The 22,484-nt window shown below is 38.6% G+C and overlaps 1 protein-coding gene across 6 annotated transcripts in view; it reads left to right on the top strand.

Moving 5' to 3' along the window:
- Window positions 1-22,484, top strand: part of MLLT3 (MLLT3 super elongation complex subunit) — a 150,699-nt gene that overhangs the window by 60,595 nt on the left and 67,620 nt on the right. For 3 of the 6 annotated variants that reach the window (XR_011137892.1, XM_068928224.1, XM_068928223.1), the window contains exon 3: window positions 19,175-19,257. Coding sequence is in view for 5 of the 6 variants with exons in the window: in XM_068928224.1 (XP_068784325.1) it covers window positions 19,175-19,257 (83 nt within the window). In the remaining variant the exon portion in view is untranslated. Of the gene's footprint in view, window positions 1-19,174; window positions 19,258-20,690; window positions 20,941-22,484 lie in introns of all 6 variants that reach the window. The other 3 variants (XM_068928225.1, XM_068928226.1, XM_068928227.1) reach the window with 2 other exon arrangements.

The raw sequence follows: 22,484 nt of genomic DNA, 5'->3' as shown, positions 1-22,484 counted from the left end.
GTGAACATGCTCGTATGTGTCCCATGTACAAAGTATAACAAGACAAGAAACGTCTAGAGGGAGGTGAACAAAGGAAGAAATTCTCTTAACGGGAAGAACCATCACAATCCAAGAGGGTAAACATTGGAAGATGGAGGAACTTGTTGGTAACTCAGTATGCAGAAATGTTACTCACATACAAGAAACTCTTGATGGAAAAATTGTAACAACAAAAAAAATAGCCAGTGGATGAATTTAAATTGTTAACAAATTCGCAATCATAACCCTTGATCTGAATTATCTTCCAATAGGGAGCTGGGGGCGGTGCTGAAAATAAGATTGGTTCCACCATTTTTCACTTGGAAGCCTTCTCATTTAAAAGTATGGTGGAAGATCTTTCTTTGCTCCTCCAGGGAGCAGGCAGAATGGAATGAATGACCTATCTTAGATGTTTTAAAGCATTGAAGTAGTAAGTAGAGTTTTTGTTTAGAAATCTATATGAAGCAGCTCCTCTCTGCTTTAGTTATTAAATAACACTATTTGCAGAGAGAGGAGGTGGGATATTAGCAAAGCTCTTAGAATATGTTACCAAATACCAATGGGGAACTTAAATTTTCTTTTTAGTTACTGCTTCTGTTCTAAGACAGACAACCAGAATCAAGTTTAATCTTTATCCCCTGAACTCCCAGCCACAAACTGAGCGGCCAAGTGTTGAAAATAAATATTATGTGTACAAAATGATTGTTTCAAGGATCTGGGGAATCCTGGAGGAAGAGAATCGTGGGTAGGAGAGAGGAAAACTGAAGGATAACTTCAGATCGGTGATCTTAATGCAGGTTTAGTGTCCTAGATAAGTTGGACAGATCATTCTTCCTTGATGCAGAGTCAAGATATCACATTTTCTTTCCATGCAATTGTGTATGTTGTCAAAGGATAAAAAATGGATTAGTGGTTGTGAAGTGTTAAGTGTAGAATGGTGATCCTTCAGAACACCCAGAAGGATCATAGCTGTGTTACTTACGCAGTTCCTGCAAGGAAGTAGAGTAAGCAGTGTTAGAGGCTGAGACAGGTGAGCTCTTGTACATGCTTGTAAACTTCTGTGGGAGAGGAGTGGGTGAAGAGAGGAGGAAAGTAAAGAACAGTGAGGTATGTTTCAGTAAAAATGTAAGTGTAAGGCTATTTTTCCCGTAGTTGCATGGAAATTATCCTTTTAAATAATGATGTTGAAACTCTACCCCAAAGTCTCTGCCAATTACTTCATTCAAACCTTGGAGATTTCCAGAAAACCTCCTTCATGTACTGTAAAAGTAGTCATTAAAGAGCTCAAGGTGAGACTTGCATAATTCAGTAGCCATGATATTTACACTAGCATAACAAAAAAGACAAATCACTCTAATTTAGCAAGCATATGTAATTTCTGCACATACTGACTAGTCTTGTGAAATTTAATTCCTCAAAACAATTCAAATGGGCCTGGATATAAACACCTGCAAACTGGCTTCTGAAGGTTCATAGACAAAGTGAAGATGTTCATAGACAAAGTGAAGATGTTCATAGACAAAGTGAAGATGTTCATAGACAAAGTGAAGATGTTCATAGACAAAGTGAAGATGTTCATAGACAAAGTGAAGATGTTCATAGACAAAGTGAAGATGTTCATAGACAAAGTGAAGATGTTCATAGACAAAGTGAAGATGTTCATAGACAAAGTGAAGATGTTCATAGACAAAGTGAAGATGTTCATAGACAAAGTGAAGATGTTAAAATATAGAAATATGTTGGGTTTGGGAATGTTGTTTAGTGGAATATCAAGGGGATTCTTGTTGAATGTTATTTAACATGCTCATTAATCACGTAGCTGATGTAAGCAGGTTGCTAATGAAACAGCAACTGTTATTCTACAGGGAGGCCTTGTTAGCAGAAGAAATAACACTAAAGGGATTTGGAGGGTTGTGGTGGTGGTGTTGGTTTTTTTTGTTTTAAAAAAAATAACAAAATGCGATTTGACTCGGGTTGATGTGAGCTAACTCCTGAATCTGCAGTGGCAAGTTTCAGTTGTAGGGAGAAGCCTTGAAAATAGATCCAAGAAGGAGGTGGGAGCAGGGTGAGAGGTTCATACTAGACAGTAAATCGCATGGTTTGTGTTGGGTATATCACAGAATCACAGAATCACAGAATCGTTTAGGTTGGAAGGGACCTCTGGAGATCATCTAGTCCAACCTCCCTGCTCAAGCAGGGTCACCTAGAGCATATTGCCCAGGATCACATCCAGACGGCTTTTGAATATCTCCAGCGAGGGAGACTCCACCACCTCTCTGGGCAACCTGTTCCAATGCTCTGTCACCCTCACAGTGAAGAAGTTTTTTCTCAGGTTCAGATGGAACTTCCTGTGGTTCAGTTTCTGCCCATTGCCTCTTGTCCTGTCGCTGGGCACCACAGAGAAGAGGCTGGCCTCATCCACTTGACACTCCCCCTTCAGATACTTGTACACGTTGATGAGATCACCTCTCAGTCTTCTCCTCTCCAGGCTGAACAGGCCCAGCTCTTGCAGTCTTTCTTCATAGGAGAGGTGCTCCAGCCCTCTAATCATCTTGGTAGCCCTCCGCTGGACTCTCTCCAGGAGTGCCATGTCTCTCTTGTACTGGGGAGCCCAGAACTGGACACAGTACTCCAGGTGAGGCCTCCCCAGGGCTGAGGAGAGGGGCAGGATCACCTCCCTCGACCTGCTGGCAACACTCTGCCTAATGCACCCCAGGAGACCATTGGCCTTCTTGGCCACAAGGGCACCCTGCTGCCTCATGTTTAACTTGTTGTCCACCAGCACTCCCAGGTCCTTCTCGGCAGAGCTACTTTCCAACAGGTCAGTCCCCAGCCTGTACTGCTGCATGGGATTATTCCTGCCTGGGTGCAGGACCCTGCCCTTGCCTTTGTTGAACTTCATGAGGTTCCTCTCTGCCCACCTCTCCAGCCTGTCCAGGTCCCTCTGAATGGCAGCACAGTCTTCTGGTGTGTTAGCCTCTCCCCCCAGTTTAGTATCATCAGCAAACTTGCTGAGGGATGTGTAGAATATGTAGAATATGTGTAGAATATGTAGAATAGAATATGTAGAATATCAGCAAACTTGCTGAGGGATGTGTAGATATGTAGAAACAGAAACAGCTACTGCAGTATCTTTAGGAGAAGGCACTGCAGAATGCAATGGGAAAAAAAGTCACCTCAGCATTTGTGCAGCGGGATGTGGACAGTTATGTGTGGTTCAGGTTTCTGCATTGCAGGAGACATTGTGGAAGGAAACTAGTAGAAGAGTCAGGTCAGAGGGTTGCCCAGGGAGAGGGACTGAGACTTTAAAAGTTTGGAGGGTCTGAGACCATTGTTTAATCTTAACAGTCTGCTTTTAATGGTCGAACAAATGATTTGCTTTTCCTTAAGGATGTAGCACTGAATAACCCCCAGGAACTGTGGCAAATGCTTAACAATTACCCACAACGGTTCAAGACAGAAAGAATATCCTGTTTTACTGACGCTGCAGGAGGGGTTAGAACGGAAGAATGAAGTGGTTCTCAGTGGAATTTGGCCAATGTGCTGACTGGTCTGCCAGGGACCCCAGGCACTTGGGATCCTGGTTTCATTTTATGTTCCTTTGGTAAAAAGGCAACCCCAAAATTTGAGCAAGTTCTGACCAAGCCTTGCAGCTCTGATTATAGGAGAGTACGATACCGTTTTCTAAGTAATTTGTGCCTCTAATGGGGAGCTGAAGAGCTTGCCTTTTGGAATTCAGTGCTTTTAGAAGCACTGATCTAGTGAGACCTGTGCAGGTGAGAAATTGAAGTTGTTTAGTTTCATTACTATAGAGATTACCTGAGCATATTTAGAGTGTTTTGTTCCTGTTACTCATGTTTTACTTTGTAGCCAGTGTTTTTTGTTCAAGATATTTAAGGTTATTACTTCTTTCCAGAACAAAACATACTTTTTTATGATAGATATTAAGTTTCCCACAGGAAAATTAAAACTAGGTAACACGAATGTGTTTGTAGAGTGCTGTATGTCTGCTGCCTAGTGGTAGCTCTCCTGTGGTTCTCCTGCAGAGAACAACCAGTGTCATTGAATGTTCTGTTTGCTATTTCCATTCTGGGATGTCATCGGTGTGCTGAAGTGTTGTGTATTTAAAGCCATAAGTGGCTAGCTTTGAGTGAAGCATCTGATAAAGATAAGACCAAAACTGACATGATGCTGAAGCTGATAGCATGCTATTTTCCAAATAGTGGCATAATTCCTGTAGTATTTAATTATCCTCTTTGATATCCTTGCACTGTTTACATACTGGTTTCCTATAGCTACAGTTTATATTTGAGTGGGCTTTCCTGTTATTTCTGAAACTAATTAAAGGTTTTGAACATTCAAGTGCAGTGCTCTGTTTGTGCATAAATATGCTAAACAGGTCTTAAACTGAGTCAGTGGTTTAAAGGATTGACAATTTCAAGGCAATATTTATCAGCACCTACTGCTTAGTGGCCAATGGTAACTGCTGTGTTCTCAAATTAAGGTAACTGATATTTATTATTGGCAAATGCTGTTTTTTATTCTTTACACAATATACTTCAGCCTAAAAATGGAGTGAAACGGTTCTCTCATCTGTTACTGTAAAGCTTCTGTTAAGGGATTGTAAAAATGTGTGGGTGTGTTTGAGGCTGGGTCTTTAAAGGCTGGGTTTGGAAAGTATGTTGAAGCCACGTCAATGGCATTTAGAGCATGTGATTGGATATCCTATTTGTATTATCAGAATGAAGTGTATTATAGATTTATTTTAGCACTTCTCGGTGATGTTGCAATTCCTGCTTTAACACTCCTGTGAGTTTTTAAGATTTGTTCAGCTTTTTTGTTTTTTAAGAAAAAAATTCAAGCTTCGTAAGCGTTATCACAATCCACTTATTTAGAGTAATTACGTTACATTGTAGAAGAACAGATATACCATTACATGAAAGAGCCGCTCATCCAGATTCACACTGGGATTGCCTTGACTTTTTTGTTCATAAGCAGGTTATGCTGCTAATCGATGGGTGGTTAAAATGGAATGATGTCCTTCCAAAAGGTACTACCACATACTTTTCTCCTCACCAATATCCATTTGTCATTACCTTGTTCAGTGTAGGAAGTTTTATTAAGTCATCTGTATTTCTTCATTATGCTCAGCTGGATCTTCACCCAATTTATTTCATCAAGAATGTTTTCTTCTCCCTAGGCTACCTGCCTTGCATCCAGCCATTAATAAATGTATAGAGTGGCCCCAGACTCGCATGTTGAAAAATAGCTAATTAAGAATCATGAAATTTAAAACAATTTGTATGTTTAATCAAAAAAAAAATCCTTACCGTCCAGTTTTAGTGTTCTATATTCATTTATTTTCATAGCTGTTCATTATTCACCAAAGAATTTTTTTCTGCACTACGTTAGCTATATCTATGTGCTTTTTTTTTGCACCAGTCCCCATGATATTTTTGTTGGTTCTGAATTTGTCAAGTAAGAATAGATAGTGTTGTCATAAGACTGCATTCAAACGTAGGAGTTTAGGACTCGTTGTACTGACTTTGCCCTCTGCGTGCTGCAAGACTGTGGGAAGTTCTCTTACTGTGTGTTCCTCATTTCTCTGCCTGTACAGTGGACATCCCTACTGTCCTTTACTCTTTTGTCTCTGGAGACTAAAATCGTTAAGCTTACTGTGTCTGTGGAGAAGCTTAAGAATGTCTGGTGCGGATGACTGTTCTTGAAAGAAAAACTGAGTTACATGAAGTTTTTTCAGAGTGTCACTTTCAGTCTATCTGTCTTTGTGTTTTGTCTTAATTAAGCAAAATGTTTCTTGTAAGGAAAAAGGTGCTGTTAATTCCTCCCTTCCCTGAGGGACACCCCAGAGCCGAAGAAGGTTTCATCTTTTATGTGGTCTTAATAGGAATGCAAACAGCTGGACAGAATTAAGATGTTCAACTTATACTCTTATGTGGACCATAGATGCAGCTTAATTTTGATTTATCATGATATTTTTCATACACATAAATACTGTCCATAAAGAAGCTCTGGCGCATTTTGGAGGATAGTAGTGAGTTCTAAAATTAGTTCCTTAGGAGATATATCTTTTCGATATCATCTGTTCTTTGGTTGCTTCTCTTATTTTTCCTTTTAATTAACGTTAACAGATTTTTTGCTTGGAGTACTCTTAAGAGTGGATCCTATTAGATAAGAGAGATCTGAGTCTGTCTCATAGATAAGTTTCCTGCTGGTTTTAAGTTTTCAGTTCCTACAGGTGACCACCAAGTGAATAATTTGTTCCATGCGCTTCAGTATTTCCTTTAATCTTGGTATCATGTCCAAATAGGATTGAATATTGACGTATAGTATTATGGTACACAGGCAAGAAAATATTTTTACTTCCTAATGGGCATAATAGAAGTTCTGTAATTAATAGAAATCAGTTCCTGAGAACCAGGATGGAAATTTGGTGTTAGAACAATTCCCTCTCCTCACCTCTTTTCAGATTTTGATTCCCCTTCTCTGAACCTTTTGGCTGTGAGGCTCTCAGTGGTGCTTATAATGGCATGTGTTGTTGGTTTCACTTCACGTTTTCTTAGTTTTGAACATTAAGAGTCTTCATAGATTCAATTTTATTATTGTTAGCATTTTCCATGTGCTATATTGGATATTATGTGGGGAGGTTTCTTTAGCCATAGATGGGCACATGTCTAACACTGCAATCCTTTCACTTAAGTAAAAGGTTTTTTTTGTTGTTTTCATTTCTCTCAGAAGGCAGAAGTAATTATGAAAGAGCCGTTAATATGAAGGGTGGCAAGGAAGCAGTCCTGAGTGTACGCTTACTCATGTGTGCTCAGCAATGAATAGGGATGGTTTCCCAACGGCCTGTGTTCCACCCTCCTCTTATTTAACACTAGTATGCTGTACAACCGTAGCATCCCATCTGCTCATATGGGAAGGCAGAAGTCTCAAAAGGATAACTTTTCTAACACGTTATTATTGTTATGTCTAAATTTGTCAGATGTTTGCTAATGGCTGCCATCCCTGTAAGTCACCAGGAGTAGCAAGGGTTTCTGGGTGACTTACCTGCAGCAAGAGCTGTGGCAAATGGCAGCTGAACTCTGCGTGGGTGCAGGGAACTGTCCATGTAAAAGGAATGGTGTTTTCAGAGTCTCCTTTACAGATGTGTCAGTTGCCAAGGGAGTTTTGGCTTGGTGTGGAAAGTAATTTTAAGGAAAGACAGAGACAGATGCTGTAAAAATCAAGACAGTCAAAAACTTGCTTCTCCTGTTTGGGCTTGTTTCATAGTTATCTGATGTAAAATAAATTAGTAATGGTAGCAGCTTGAATTTAAAACTAAACATCACTAGTCTTGGGTAGAATGCTATTTTTAAAGCTCCTGATTGGTGGAAAGAATTGTTGTCCTTCTGAAATGTGTAGAGAAATGAGTGAAGATGCTAGATTAGAGCTTTACTCTGATTTGGTTACATTTCTGTAGGTGCTTTCCTTTCTCTTTTTGTTTCTTAACTCTATAGCAGGTTGCTTTTTCACTCTGTATTTCGGGGTGGCCTTTCTTCAAATGTAAGATCAGACTCTGAAAGTAATCTAAGAAGCGTCTATTCAGAAAAGTCCCTGGGGAAATTGCTCTTTAAAGAAATAAATGAAAAATAAAAAGCCAAGAAACTCCCCCTCCCCCCAAATTATACATGCCATATTTTGAAACCCTTTCTTGTGCAGATAACTGTCATTGATCAGATCTACTGTGGGAACTCATGTTTTGGATAAGTAAAGAAGTCCAGTGAAGTTAGCCATGATATAGAAAAGCTGTCAGCATCACTCCTTAGAGAGCATCTGATATCTTATGGAATAGGATGGAAATGCTGATTTCCACTTTGACTTATTTAATGTCCTCCTGTCAGTGTGTACTCTTTATTCCAGAATGAATTCCAAATGAGAGCTACTTAACTCTGGGAATTTCTGTTAGATCGAACCGAATTATTACCAGCTGTACATAATTTTGGAGATTCAAATTGTTTGGATTGCTTCTCTTCACCCCAAGTAAATCGTTACATGCCCTTCATGAAAACCAAAGAAAGGTGTAAGGATTTCTGTTATTCTGCCATTTTTTTGAGTCATGATCACCAATGAAACAATAGCAGTGTGAGATTACTTGTTTCCTGTGTGTCTGGCTGGTGTCATGCAATTAATTGGGTTTTTTCCAGGATGTTTATGCTGAATTATTTCTCTTCTTTGGTTATCAAGCTCTTATTTAATCAAATAAAAATACAAAAAGAAAATCATATGTGTCAGAGAAATGCCAGGAGAAGAGAAATACATTGGTATAAGTAAAGGAAAAAAAAATTGAGCTAAAAAGATTGAGAGCTGAGATTCAGGCGGTCAAGTGATGAATTGCAAGGGAGGCCATAAAATCTTTTCCTTAAGTTGTTCACTGTACTCATATTTTCTTTGGCTGCTTCCGTTGTTTGTTTGTTTTAAGACTGATGACATTTATTTAGGCTTTGTGTTTTTAATTGTGTTTTTAGCTGGTTTAAAGTGTGATAGGAGTGATATGAGAACACAGTTTAGTAACAATCAGTATCATAATTCAGCGTTTCCTTATATTAAGAAAAATGTTCATGTTTTACTTGGCACTGGCTTATTTAAATTATTTCAAAATCATAATTTTAGCTAATGTAGTGCAACGATCTGAAGTAAACAAGAACTGGTTTGTTTTGAGGGACCAAAATCCAATTTAGAGTATCTATAAAAGGTAATTTTAATGGCTATTTTAGCATATAAGGAGTTTGCTCTTTGGATGTTTTATCAAGCTTCAGGGATACTCAGCAGTACTAGGAGACTGTTACAGCCTGACAGAATTCCTGTTTGATAAACTTGACAGTGGAATAAGAACAAAAGCCTCAGTCCTTTCCATGGGGAAGATTTACAGAGTAATAGAAGATCAAAAGTGAAAATAAAGCAGTAAAAATACCTTCAGTACCTTGGCAATGAATGCTAAAAAGAAAAGGAGAGATGAAAAGCAATATGTTGAGGAGTGAGGTACAAATAACATTCGGAGGCTATACATAAAGGAAATGCTTTCAAGAAGAGTCACTTAAATGTCTTCATTGTGTTCAGCACTTTCGTCTCTATATAGCTGTCAACATACCATCATGCTGCACAGTTGGACAAAATCTCTGTATTATTCAACTTAATGGACCATTTACTTATTTTTCAGCTTTACAAATATATTTTTCCACCGTATAATTTTCTAATCGGATTTTTGTTAGTTGTCTGTTTCACTGAAGTACTCTTTGAAACATTGTAAAATTGTTTTATGGAAGCAAAACACCTTCTAGGTTTGGGCTATGACATAATTCTTAACAATATCTAACTTGCCATTGCCAGTGATTCTGAATATATTTTTCATATCCTAGTACTATCTGCACCTTGAGGAAAAAAGGTTGGGGCCTTTGGTAACAAAAGTGAATGTTAGTACTTTGGATGTGCTACAAACTTCTAGGAAGCACTTTACTTTTTCTAGACCTGCAGAACTAATAGTTTGAAGCCCCCCCAAAAAAGTTGTTATTCCTACTGAATTGCCAACAAAATTATCTACTTATTACCTAATGCTTAAAATCCCATGATAGAATCATAAAGATGTCATGGAGGGGCAAACTGGAAGCAGTGCTGTATGTCTGTTCTATCAGTAATATCTACTGGTTAGGGTTTGCAGGGATATTGTAAAGCATAGCTCTCATTCCAAGCTGGATATATCTTTGAAGAAGAGATTGTGGTTTTAGTAAATTGATTTTTGTCTTAAAGCTCATCTGGGTGTTCAGCAGAAAAGATGTGGTCACATACGTTTGTACATATGTGTGTGCTCGTGTACAAGTTCAGAGCTTCCAATTATTTGTGAACAATAATGAAACCTTGAGCAAATCAAGGGCTTCTAGATGCTTAAACTGTTCTGGGTGCCTAAAAGCATGTCAGCAGCCAGCTGCCAGGCTGGTAGTCTTTTTAAGAAAGTGATTTTTGAGATAAGATTGGAATTTCCAATGTGAGGGTAGGCTGGTTCTTTTCAGGTTTTTTTGTTTGTTTTTTGATGAGGACATGATATTGAAGAAGTGGCATATTATCACATAGTATGATCTGTTAGAATTGTTTGGCTTCAGGCTTATAGTGAAGAAGGGGCTTCTATATATATATATATATATATTTTTTTTTTTGGTCTAGCATGAAACCAACTTGAATTTGTAGTAACTGTTGTGCTTCTGGAATCTGCTGCTCTCATATGCCATTGGAGTCTGCCTTTTCATTTAATTGCGTGTGTTGCAAGCAGTTTGTTTTTTAAAGTGTGTGCTTTTTTTTAAAATTATTCTAAAGCATAAAATGAGCAAAAAACCCGAATGTTTTAATAGTCTTTCATTTTTAGTTTTGTAAGAATAAGACCAATTTCCAAATACAATTTTGTTTCTTTTTACTGAGTTTTTAGTAGAGCGAAGTGAAGGAGTGCAAAATGAATTGTTTTCATGCCTAAGAAAGCAAACTGCTTTCTTAGACAAATCCCCAGCGAAAATCCATCAAATGCGTATTTGGACAGCGTTGTCACTTTATTTTTGTTACTGTTTTACAGATTACCGGCAGATAAGTAGTGCAAATAGTCTCACAAATGCAATATTTTGTAAGGTGTGGATTTTTTAACTGTATTTGTTCACTTCATGCTGGAGTTAACCTAGAACGAAAAACAATTACGCAGGATTAGACTACATGCTACTTTAAAGCTTTTCTGCTTTTAAGCTCTAGTCTGTATTTCTTCTTCCTCTCTTCCACATCCTATATATAAATGAGAGTTTGTTTGTAGGCTAAGTAATATGTAGGGCTGCAAAGTCTGAGGAGAAAATTAACTATTGCTGACTTTCAGGAATTTGTATCTTGTACCTAGTGTAGGTAGACAAATATAACTGTGTGCGCGCTATAGTGGTCAGAATCAGGACTACAATTTTAATTATTTTTGTTTGAAGAACACAAAGGTTAGTGTTTCCTTTCCCCTTTTTTATGAGGTAGTCATCATTAGCTGCTGTTCTCCCGTCCTCTTCTCTCAATTGACAAATACCCATCTAGTATAATTGTTGTGATCATTACCTGCATGCCAGCCTGTGCAACATACATGTAACCTGCCTGCAAACACAGCTCTCAAGCTGTGTTTTTGTATTGGGGCATATGTTTACATTGTGCTTGTTACAGAACTGGTTTGCGCAGAGACTTCAGATCTGTGTGCTTCTGCACAACTTTAGTTGTAGAGTTTTGTGTTTGTCCCTTACATGAATAGTGCTGAAAAAAAGCCAGAACAATCAGGTTTAGCATTCATGTAAACACACTGTGTTGTAAACTATTGTTTCAGCATTAGCTGCACCCTTCTGTAGTCTAAAGTTCATACCATGTTAATGTTTTGTTTAAATTAGCTAGAAAGCTTAGATAGCATACTTCATTGTCAATACCATTTGTGAATAGATGGGGAAAATACAAAACATGCTATAAAATTTATTTTTCTTTCGTTTTCTAACTCCCACTATTCAATTGCTAATTTAATTATAAAATGTGGACTGGCTTTCATGATTTCATATGCAGCTGCTCTGAACTGCATCAAGAATGGTGTCAGGTGAATGACGGAAGCAAAATGGGTTATGTATTGTCCAGTGTATTTAATACCAAAAAAGAAATACTCTGATTAAAGTTACAATACTTTTGTAAGAAGCAATTTCCTGTTGACCTAAATTTGTATTGCAATGTATTTGCAGCCCTCAAATGGCAATAAATATATATAATTAGTGTACCACAGCAGATAAATAATCAGGACATGCTGTCTCCTTAGAATGACTATCTTGCTATTAGATACTAACTAATAATGTTATCTCAAACACAATCTCTGTGTTTATTATGAACAGTAGCTGGATTGTACCACTTTAATGGAGGAGTGTCCTCATCTCCTGTCTCCATTTCTTAGTCTTTTAAGCACTTCATTTCATTCTTTGAAGAAAAGTTCACTGCTACTTAGCTTTTGCTGGAGAGTTCTGATCCAGTCCCGTCGTGCAGAAATCCACCTGGAACCATTACTGAAACTTTAAGGGTTTCTTTTTAATTGGTATGTAAAAAGCCAGCTACATTTATCATGACTCGTCATAAGGACGAAGGGTCTCTCAAATAGCAGATTTTGTTCTTTGGTCCTAAATCTTGACAGCAGTTATACCAGACAGGATTTCTGACCTGGAGTCTCAGTTCTTGTCTCCTAACACAATGGAAAGATTTGTACTGACTTTGAGGATGAGGCTGTGACCAGTTTCTCTGTTTTTGTTATGCACTCCTGGACTGGGAAATGCATCTGTCAGAACTGATGCAAACGTACACTTTTTTCACTCCTATATGACACTGTTCTCACAAGAGAAGCATACTGCTATGTATTCAAAGTTGCAGGATGTGTTCCATAGTATTAAATGCTTTACAAATAAAAGTACTGATATTTATGAACTGTTAATACAGTGAAATGCTGACAAAGAACTGAGTGATGTGATGGAAAAATTCTAAGCCCTGGCTTGCTGTTAGACAGAGAAAGTTTGACACAAGTGTGAGGTCACTGGAATACAAGGTAATTTTGATAGCTCTGAAAATATTTGTTCTCAGTTTGACCTTTGCCTGGTATAATGGAGTTGAAATGGAGAACTGAAAAGATATTTATTTGACATTCTCACTGAAACGATCTAGAGTTAAACAGTGAAATGTGGAGTAGAGGTAAGTTTAATTTAAAGAGTACCTTTTTTCTTCTCTCTCATGCCTGTCTTACCCAGAGGAAAGCTCATTTGGAGAGGGGACAGAAGGGAAGGAGAGCATGAACTATGAACAAGCATGTACTGGACATTTCTAGAAATTCCCATATGTCTCCATAAAGAACACTGCTTCTATGTGCTATGCAGAACCTAGCTAAATAACTTTCTGCGTACTTGAGTCCAGGGGAGGGGCTTCTGCACCATCTGTAAAGTGTACTGAAGTTAGAAAGCTTGCTCTCTGTTCTTGGAGGTAGGCGGTAGTAGGTAAAGGAGTGGAGTCTGGCAACTAAGGATCTCCTAATATCTGTAGACAGTGAGGCATTCAAAGGAAGTGCTTCTTCTGGTGGAACTCCTGGAAGGGGTGGGAAAACACAGTTCACTGTGGAATTTCGAAGTTCTGTGGGTAACTTGCTGCCAGTCAGTGTTTCTCCAGAATCTGGCATGGGAGGTGGAACACTTTAGTCCTCGCCTTCTCTTCCCCTCTCAGGAAAAACTGGAAGCAACTAGAAAAAACAAATAGATCATGTAAGGTTACATGGTTGAACTTCACACAGGAGGAAATTTCCGAGTTAAAGTTGCTCTTGCCGCTCTCTGGCCGTGCAAATTCTGTTCTCCTTTACAGTTCATGACTGAATATACTCTCCCTCCCTACCCTTTATCTGCAGCATGTGTGCAATAAATGGGCTTGCATAGCATTATGAAATAGTGATAATTCTTTTGGTATGGCTGGTAGTCTTGGAAAATAGCTTACATCCTAAACACTTTATGAATGTACTTTCAAAGGCCAGAGGGTATTTTTTATGTGCTGCACAACAATCAAAATTAGGTATACCCAGATCTGGTGAGTTTACTGCTTCATTTTCATGGCTGCTTCCAGGACATGCAGATAATACAAGTACACTGATTGTTATAAGAGGAAGTTAAATTACATAGGAAGACATTTAAAGTTGTCTAAACTAATAGCATTTTTGTAAGTATGAAAGTACAAGCTGCTTCACTTGATTCTGGAGGCGCAGAAAACTCACTGCTGTACATCAGAAATTGACAACTGTGTGTTTAAGTTTTAATGCTGTCTTTATGGTCAAGGAGGCATAATTAGGAAGGCACAAGCAGACTTTAATTGGCCTTTCTCAACCTGTTATATTTGATTGTGAAAACTTACCTTTATTACTATGTTTTTTGTTTGGAGTGATAAGAAATTTGATTGAGTGAATGAGTGTTTACTACTCCCTCTGCTGGTCTTTTAGCAATGTTTAAAAGTTAACGCTGAGGTAAGGACTAGTAACACTTTATTGGGAAAACCTTTTTGGGCATGACAGAGGTTCTTCCCCTTCTTTTCCCTCCTATCTTGTTTAGAAAGCATATCAGCTTGATCTCAATTGATGAAGAAGCCATCTCTATTTCAGGAAATACTCATCAGCATAAGATGATATGCAAATAGGACTCCTTATTTCTGGTGCTCAGGGTGTAGTTTAATCCACCCTTAACTTCCTGATTTCTACTAGCTTTTGATTGAACCTACCTAGTAATTTCTTGGTATTAATGACTGAAGGTAGGCATAACAGATATTTCTTCTTCTCGCTTCTTTTTTGCGTAGAGCCAAAGTATTGGAGCCACTGGCTAGGAAGGTGAGCTAGTTAACAGCAAGGTCAAAGAGCTCTTATGAAATCCCAGCTGAATACATTAAAGCTGTTGTCTTAAAGCAGGAGAGCTTTGATGCTACAGTCAGCCTTCCGCTGAAAAGGCATCCTCTTGTTTTGAGCCTTCTTTCAGTTAAGATGGTGGTGAATAGAGGGAAAAGTTGGTTGAAGGATAACCAGTATGAGTGAGTTACAGGAGTCTGTAAGAATATCAGGGCAAAGCAATGATCTAAACCAGTTCTCTGTCACAAGTCTGCACTTCATGTGAGCACTCACTTCATGAATTCTGCAGGGTCCACGCCACATGTATTCCCTATTACCATCATAAATCTGCATATTCCTGATGTTGCCTTGTTAGCTTCTATCTAAAGGGAACTTCTGCTTTTCTTTACTCATTCTGACTATGTTTTACATCAGTAAAAATGCTTTTCACAGAGAAGTGTTTAAAAGTCTTGGAGTAACAATGGAAGTTCTTGAAGAGCTTTTTCCAAGCCCTCAAGTATGCTAAGCCTTTCATAAGCTTAGATCATGCAGATGGGCTTGCTGAGGACAGATACTTCTCTGAGGTTATGAAATAGTGTCTCTGTGTGCTTAAGACAGAACTCTTCAACTGCAGAAATAATTCTGCAAATACTTGCAATGGGTTTAAGTCGGGAGTCATGGTATCTACACTGCAGTTTGTGCAGCGTTACTGTAGAGCGCTTTTTAAGATAAATATTTGTATAGGAATTTTTTAGTGACTTATGTGTATTTGGTATAAGTACAGCAGGATGCTTTAGCAAACGTGTGTCAGTGAACGTTTTCTAGCATTCTGAATTGTGGAGGCACTTTTTTTGCTAAAGCCTGTACAACTTGTGTGCGTTTTAGTAGGGTGAAATGACTAGTGTGAAATGAATCTCATGTTAAAGCTGTTACAGTTGATGGCTCTAATGAGAAATTTGTTGTCATCTCCCTCTGCTACAGGCTTCTGCTATAGTGGAACTCTGAGGTAAGCTCCCATATGTGGCCTCCTACATACCAGCGATACTACTGGCTACAGCATCTTTCATCCCAAAGTGAAACATGATGAACAGAGCGCATATACTTGGTTGAATAATTGTGTTGTATAAATTTCTATTCTTATTTTAAAATTGTGGCTAAAACTGCTTAAGGAAATGGTCAGTCTGAATTTTGCAACTGTATTTGCAAATGCCTGAGATGAAAGCTTTCATTTATGGAAGAAGAGAAATGATCCCGCAGACTGATCTGTAACTCTGTATACTCCTGACTGCTTCTCTGTGCATCTCAGTGAAAGTTTTATCTGGAACTATCTCCTCACTGCAAGAACTAATTTTTCATGAGACCTATAGGAATCTGTAGGACTATAACTGTTCTAGGAACTCTCTTGATTCATTATGCTTGAAGTTGGGCTACGTATTCAAAAGATGCAAGAGAGAGGGAGCAAACACAGTGTGACCATACGGTCTGTTTTTATTGAAAAACTGCCTAAAATCACTAACTGTCAGTGACAGTATTGTGCAGGAAGTATTGTTTTTTCTGGGGCTTGAAACATGTTTGTAGTGCCACTTCAGAGGAAAGGAGCAGTCATGGGGGAAGTGGCTTTGTCCCTCTTGATGGTGAGGAAAGTGAAATGTATTTGTCTGCAGAAGGGTAGTGTTTGCTGCTCGTCTACCAGGTCTAGGGTAGCTGCTATATTAATAGAAGCCTTTGAGAAGCCTGTTAGGGTTTCCAGATGCTCCCTTCTTGAAAAAATCACTCCTTCCTAGCTTCTGTTGTGGCTTTTGCTCTGTCGGTCTGTACTTACAAATTGTTCTAGTCTCTTTTTCTTCCTCTTCACTACAGCTTTTCTTTCTTTTCATTTTTTTCTTAATCTTTTTTTGTGCTTTGTCTAACTCCTGCCACCTGTATCTACTGCACTAACCAAAATGTTCTAGGATGGTAGCCTGTTGGTTGGGTTAAGCTACAGATGTGATTGCAGCAGCCCTGGTTACCAATTGGGGCATTTCAACAAAACAAGAGCCTATACCAGTGAGCGCTGGCTTACGCTGCACAGAGAGATTGCTGTCCTGGTACATGTGCGGGTGGCTTTTGAGGAAAATGCAGTGGCTTTTGAGGAAAATGCAGTGGCTTTTGAGGAAAATGCAGTGGCTTTTGAGGAAAATGCAGTGGCTTTTGAGGAAAATGCAGTGGCTTTTGAGGAAAATGCAGTGGCTTTTGAGGAAAATGCAGTGGCTTTTGAGGAAAATGCAGTGGCTTTTGAGGAAAATGCAGTGGCTTTTGAGGAAAATGCAGTGGCTTTTGAGGAAAATGCAATGGCTTTTGAGGAAAATGCAATATCATGCACCCTTGCTCAGTCATTTACTTGGTTCAGGAAATCTTCCATCCCAAGGTTGTAGAATTTCCCTTCTATTAAAAGTCCATCTTGCAGGCTGGGAAGGCACTCAGAGTAGTCCACTTGTGATTAAGTGTTTGGTAACCCGTCAACCAAGTTTCAGCAAAGCCTACAAGTGTAGCAGGTTTTGTTTTCAGAGCTGTAATGTGAAACTTTAAGAAGGTACCTATTCAGCATTGCTAACAGCTATGTAAATCTAAAAGAAGAAAGACTGAGGGAGAGAATGAAAAATATTTATGCTAACAGTGTTTTCTGCACCAGCTAAATGCTTAGGAAGAAGCTGACATGACATTTTAAAAAAAGTGAAAGGTGATTTGTGGCTTGTCGTGTAATGAAGCCTGAAATTTCAGTATCAGTTAATGCATGATTCCAGTTCAATGTTTCCATCTGAATAAATATCTGCTGTTTAACCTCTTCCTGTTTTTATAAGTGGATTTCAGTCTCCTCTCTTTACACCTGTGTGTATTATCCAAATAATACTGGAAGGCGTTCTCCTAAAGTGGTGTTTTGAAGGCGGAGAAGAGCAGAGTACCTTCAGATGAGAAAGTTATCAGTATATATTATTGTAACCTGTAACTGCACCTAACTAGGACTATTATATTTACATTTTCAAATGTTGGTAGGGCTTCTTACAGGGAAGACTTGCCGTTGTAAGGTGAAATACTACTTAGGGGAGGTTATAAAATAAAAGAATGAGTTTCTAACTTAAAGGTGTTGTTTGTCTGAAACCACCTCTCTGATTTGGCCTATTGTCTTAATGCTTTCTTCAAAACCTTTCAAAAGATGCTTTATAAACTACGGGTCCTCTTTTTTCCTGCCAAGAAATACAAAATAAGTTTTGTAGCTGGGAGAGGCAAGTATTGCGGCATGAATCTGGAAAACATTATTCTCACTCGACTTCTGTCATCCTTTTCCCTATCCACTGAATTCATGAAGCAAACTGGATAGTGATAGACAGCTGCAGCAAGTGAGCAAAGATGTGATAGTACTTGGAATCTGCCTCATCCTTGAAGTCCCTGCACTGGTTTGGTGCTAGCAGAGCAGGGGAAGAACCATGGATAGTAACAAAAAATGCTTCTGTGTTCCTCTACGTGGGTAGTAGCAAAGTGTGCCTGTCCTCAGAAAGCTAATGTGCTGTTTCGGTTGTGAAGAACATAGTAGCAGTTATGCTGCTGGATGTTTCTCATGGGTTTTGTCAGATTTGGGGGATGATGCTGGGAAGTGAGCGTTAAATGCCCACTTGCAGTACTTTGATTTAAAAAAAAAATACTTTTGGTATTCAGGCTGTGCATGGTTAATTGCCAAACACAGTTTTTACATGGAGTAAGTCGAATGGTGTAAGTTGCGCCTGATACAGTGCAGTGGCAGCCCCCTGGCAATTCTGAAAAGAATACTCATCCTAGGAAATAAGCCACCTGGAAGTAAGAAGTTTCCTTCAATCACCTAATAATGATAGAGCTAGAGCAAATGGTTCTGAAGAAGTCAGCCCTTCTTGTTTGAACTGCATCATTTCTACCAGTCTTGAGCAGAGAAACTGTCAATGTCCCAGGATGTCACTGAGGTGGTAGTGCCTAGGACATTGGTTGTCATAAGTATCACTTCAGCATTTGGAAGCGCCTGAGAGAATGCCGCAGGAGAATGCTGCATTGTTTCTCCAGCTCAGCTTGTCCGTTCTACTGTGCTAACTTCAGCATGAACTCGATAATAAAGTTGTGGTAGAGCTGGAAAGGAGGAGGAAGAGAAGTTTCTGTTCCTAGTTCTTTGAATGAAGTCCTGCTTTCACTGCTGACTTGACTAGACAGTCTAGTACCATTTCAGTTGCAGACCTTATGCTCAAGACTGTGGGGATTTCACATAACTAAAATCCTAGGCATTGTGTTATACGTTATCTATCTCTATATATTCGAGCTAATAATACTGTCATATTAGAGAAGACTGAAACCTATCAGGTAGACCTTGATCCTAATTTAACGTAATAATAGTATAACAGATTTTAAATTAAGCTTTCCCAAGGTAGAAACCTGTAAGTTTCTGTCAAGGCTGCAGTGCGTACACAGCTGTTGCGTGTGTTCAGTGGGTATGGTCTACCTGGTGTGGATGCCCTTGGCTCTTCCATTTTCAGAGGCTGAAAAGATTGAAAAAACTGTACTGCTATCTCTGAACTGTCCATAAATATATGCCAAGATGTGTCCCAGTGCATATGTAATTTTGTAATGGTACTGTTATAGTGGCATTATCACACAAGCTAATTGCTCACTCACTTTGCTTGTGTCTTAAAACATAATTTGGAGGGGAAATAAAGATTTTTCTCTTTGTTTCAGTGTGCAGGGATCCACCCTACAAAGTTGAAGAATCTGGATATGCTGGTTTCATTTTGCCAATTGAGGTTTACTTCAAAAACAAGGTATGAAATCACATGCTTTTCCTCTTTCTATTAGGCAAAAAAAAATATGTAAGTCAGATTTTAGGATTTACATTTTAATTCCCAAGCTTTGTTAAATATTAGCATTAAGAGTATCTCTATAAATGCTCTTCCTCAGTTCAAATTCACTGTAACTTTTAGAATTGTCTAATTTCACTTTTGAAGATATGCCAATGCAATTAGGATTACCTGATAAAGTGACTGACTTAATTATTCAGAAGTGGACACACTTTTTAACTAATGCTTCAGGAAGTTCAATAGCCCCTTTAAAACTTTTAGAAAGGAAGCTGATCTTGATCGTGTTGTTTTCATAATGAACCCATTGTTCTATTATAATATTGCCAGTCTTTCTAATTTGTTCACCGTTTTGTCTTTCAAAAAGAGTCTTTTCATCCTGCATCCTCAGTCTGAAAAAGCGTTCTTTTAGAGCGTATATGAATATTGATTCTACTCCACTTAACATTACCGGGGGAACAGTTTAAAAACAAAACTAGTTTTGTTCTACAAAGCTCATATTATTGTCATATCTCACATTCTCAGTCTAAGTAAATAGTGTACTTACTGTGGGTCCCTTTGGTAGCAAATACAGAGATTTCTTTTAACTTACATAACAGGGTCTGTATTTCTAACAACTGGTTCAGAAAAAAAGAATCTTGTTTGGGGGGAACAGAGGAAAAAGCTCACATTTCTTGAATTTAATGTACAGTATTTTAATGATTGCTCCCTTTATTTGTCATGTGCTTTGGACCTATTGTTGTACTTCACATTTGCTTGTGAGATACTTGTGTGGTTATTTTATAATACCAAGGTGTAGTTTAACATAAAACACCTACTTGATTAAAACAATAATCTTCTTTAACATACTGAACGTTTGGTGGAAAGTTAAAAACGAAGGAAAACAGAAATGCATAGTGAAAAGCCTTTTCTGAAATCCTGCTCAGTTACAGTTTGGGTTAGAGGAGTGTACAACTGTGTTAGCTTCTTATGCCTTTAAAAAGGTATTCCAGTATCCCTTTGTCTTTAATGGAAAACTTTGTCAAGGCGCAACGTGGATAATTCTGCGCAGGCACTGTCTAAGTTGTATGTTTTAAACAGCTAATTCTGAAATGTTCCCTGTATCAATCTGTGAAGAGTAGGGCTTAATTTACCCTATTTGCTGATGGAAGAGGAAACAGGACTGCCTCAGGGAGTTGACTGTCTTTTTTGGTATGCTCTTTAGCTCTGTATCCGTTAGAGAAGCAGTTTGATCCCTTGCTGGAAATCTGATTTTATTAAAGAAAAGCAGCACATTCTCTTTAAATCCTTCGTTCAGAGTTCATCCCAAAAGCGGGGAGACAAAGTCAGAAGACTGATTCAATGAAGCATCTCTTCAGAAGGCTTCCAGCCCGACATTTCTTTTTCTGTTTTCCACTCAGACTTTGGCTGCCTTTGCTGACTGTGGAGGCCTGCAAGTCTCAGGAGTTATCCAGCAGGAGTTGTGGCTTCCACTGAAATCAAGAGGGCGCCAATGATTACAGCTCACCTCACCCTCAAGCAGCATGTGGAATTAGGAAGTTTGCAAACATCCCTCACCCCTATTTTGGTGCCATGGAATACAACAAGCAGCAATCGGACTGTGAGTCAGCTAGCTCTTCATGCAGCTGCAGCAGCCAACCCTTTTCTGGGGTCAGTACAATAAAAAGGAAAAAAGGCACAAAAATTGAGTTGGCATTCCTGAGGCAAATTACCACTTTCTCCTGGCTCAGCTACTCTTCCTCCCCTAAGCCACTTCACAGGTATTCCAATACAGAAAAAGAGGAGATAGATTGGAGGAGGAAGAGGAGACAGACCCTCATCACTTATTCAAGGTAGACAACTTTTCCATTTCTGGTTCAGCAAGTACCCTAATGACTAGAGAAGGCAAGGGTACCAAAAGCCATCTGGATCTTGAAGTCAAAGAATTAAAATGTTTCCATTCCTAAGACTAAACAGAAGTTGTTAAAAACCTAATGGCCATTTCTCTCTGACAGAAAATATTCCAAGCTTTAAAGAGTTAGGGAACTGCCAAACCAGCCCTCTTCCCCCAAACCTGCCATATTCAACAAAAGCAAGCTGTAAGTGTTAGCCACTGTGACATAGTCCTTGAAAAGATGCTTTTATGTGTAAGGACCCCCACACTCGAAAATGCAGTTACTTAAGTATAAAGCCAATGAAAAGTATATTTTACCTTCACTGTCAGGACTGTTTTAAAATAATGGCAGTGGTTCTGGGAGCGCTTTGTGTAGTAAAATTCTGTTTTGAAATCCCTGACTGTGATCGTCTAACTTTCGACAGGCTGCTTTGAAGACTCCAGTTTCTAAATTCTTCTAACTCTGCTTTAATGCCAAAGCTGCTGCTACCAACTGATTGCCTGTAACGTTACAGTTTTCTAAGCAGACTGGGAAATAAATCACTTTCACTTTTTCTGCAAGAAATCTTGTGTTATTGCCTTTAAAAATAACAGATATCTTCATCCATGGTTGCACTTGAAAAAGGTCTGTCAAGAAACTAATTCATCTAAGGGAACTACTTCTCTTCTGTCTTAAGAAACAAGTTGCTTATAGGCTTTTAGCTCAGGTCCCTTTCTGTTAACTGCTCCAAGTTCATAGATGGGATGTTGAGGTTGTCCCTTGACTGTGTTTGAAGCCTTTGTTTTGACTTTTACAGTACCTGAGATTTCTGTGCTTCCTGCTCCTCACATTCTTTGAATTCTGAGTCAAAACTAAACATTTTTTGACAATCAAAACTAAACATTTTTGATGTGCATTTTTTTAAAGCATTTCAGGGATGTTTGTCACTGAACAGAGTGTACAGTTTGATTAGAAATTTAGTGTTGGATATATGCTGAGATTTTCCTGTATTTCTTTCTCCTCTTTTGTTATGGTTCCAATTTTGCTGAAGTCTTTCTTAAATTTGGCCTTTTATGTCTGTTCTGCCTTATAAAACTTCTGTTAGTTTGGCTTCTGTGTGCACATCTGGGCCCTTGGAGGAAGAGCTATTTAGTGTTGTTTTAATAGCAGGTATAACTTCTGGTTTCTAGAATAGAACTGTGTAAGTGTTGAACACAAAATGTACTTAATATCTTTTCTCTTATATTGCAAACTGCATTTTATTCATTGACATTAGTGGTTTTTTATTTTTTTTTGGCAAAGGATTACTCCAAGCAATAGAGCACTAATGATTTCTTCCAA

Source organism: Struthio camelus, chromosome Z (genome assembly GCF_040807025.1).
Source record: "Struthio camelus isolate bStrCam1 chromosome Z, bStrCam1.hap1, whole genome shotgun sequence".
Classification (NCBI taxonomy): domain Eukaryota; kingdom Metazoa; phylum Chordata; class Aves; order Struthioniformes; family Struthionidae; genus Struthio; species Struthio camelus.
Note: the sequence above shows the minus strand (reverse complement) of the source record. Positions and strands in the feature narration are given on the sequence as shown.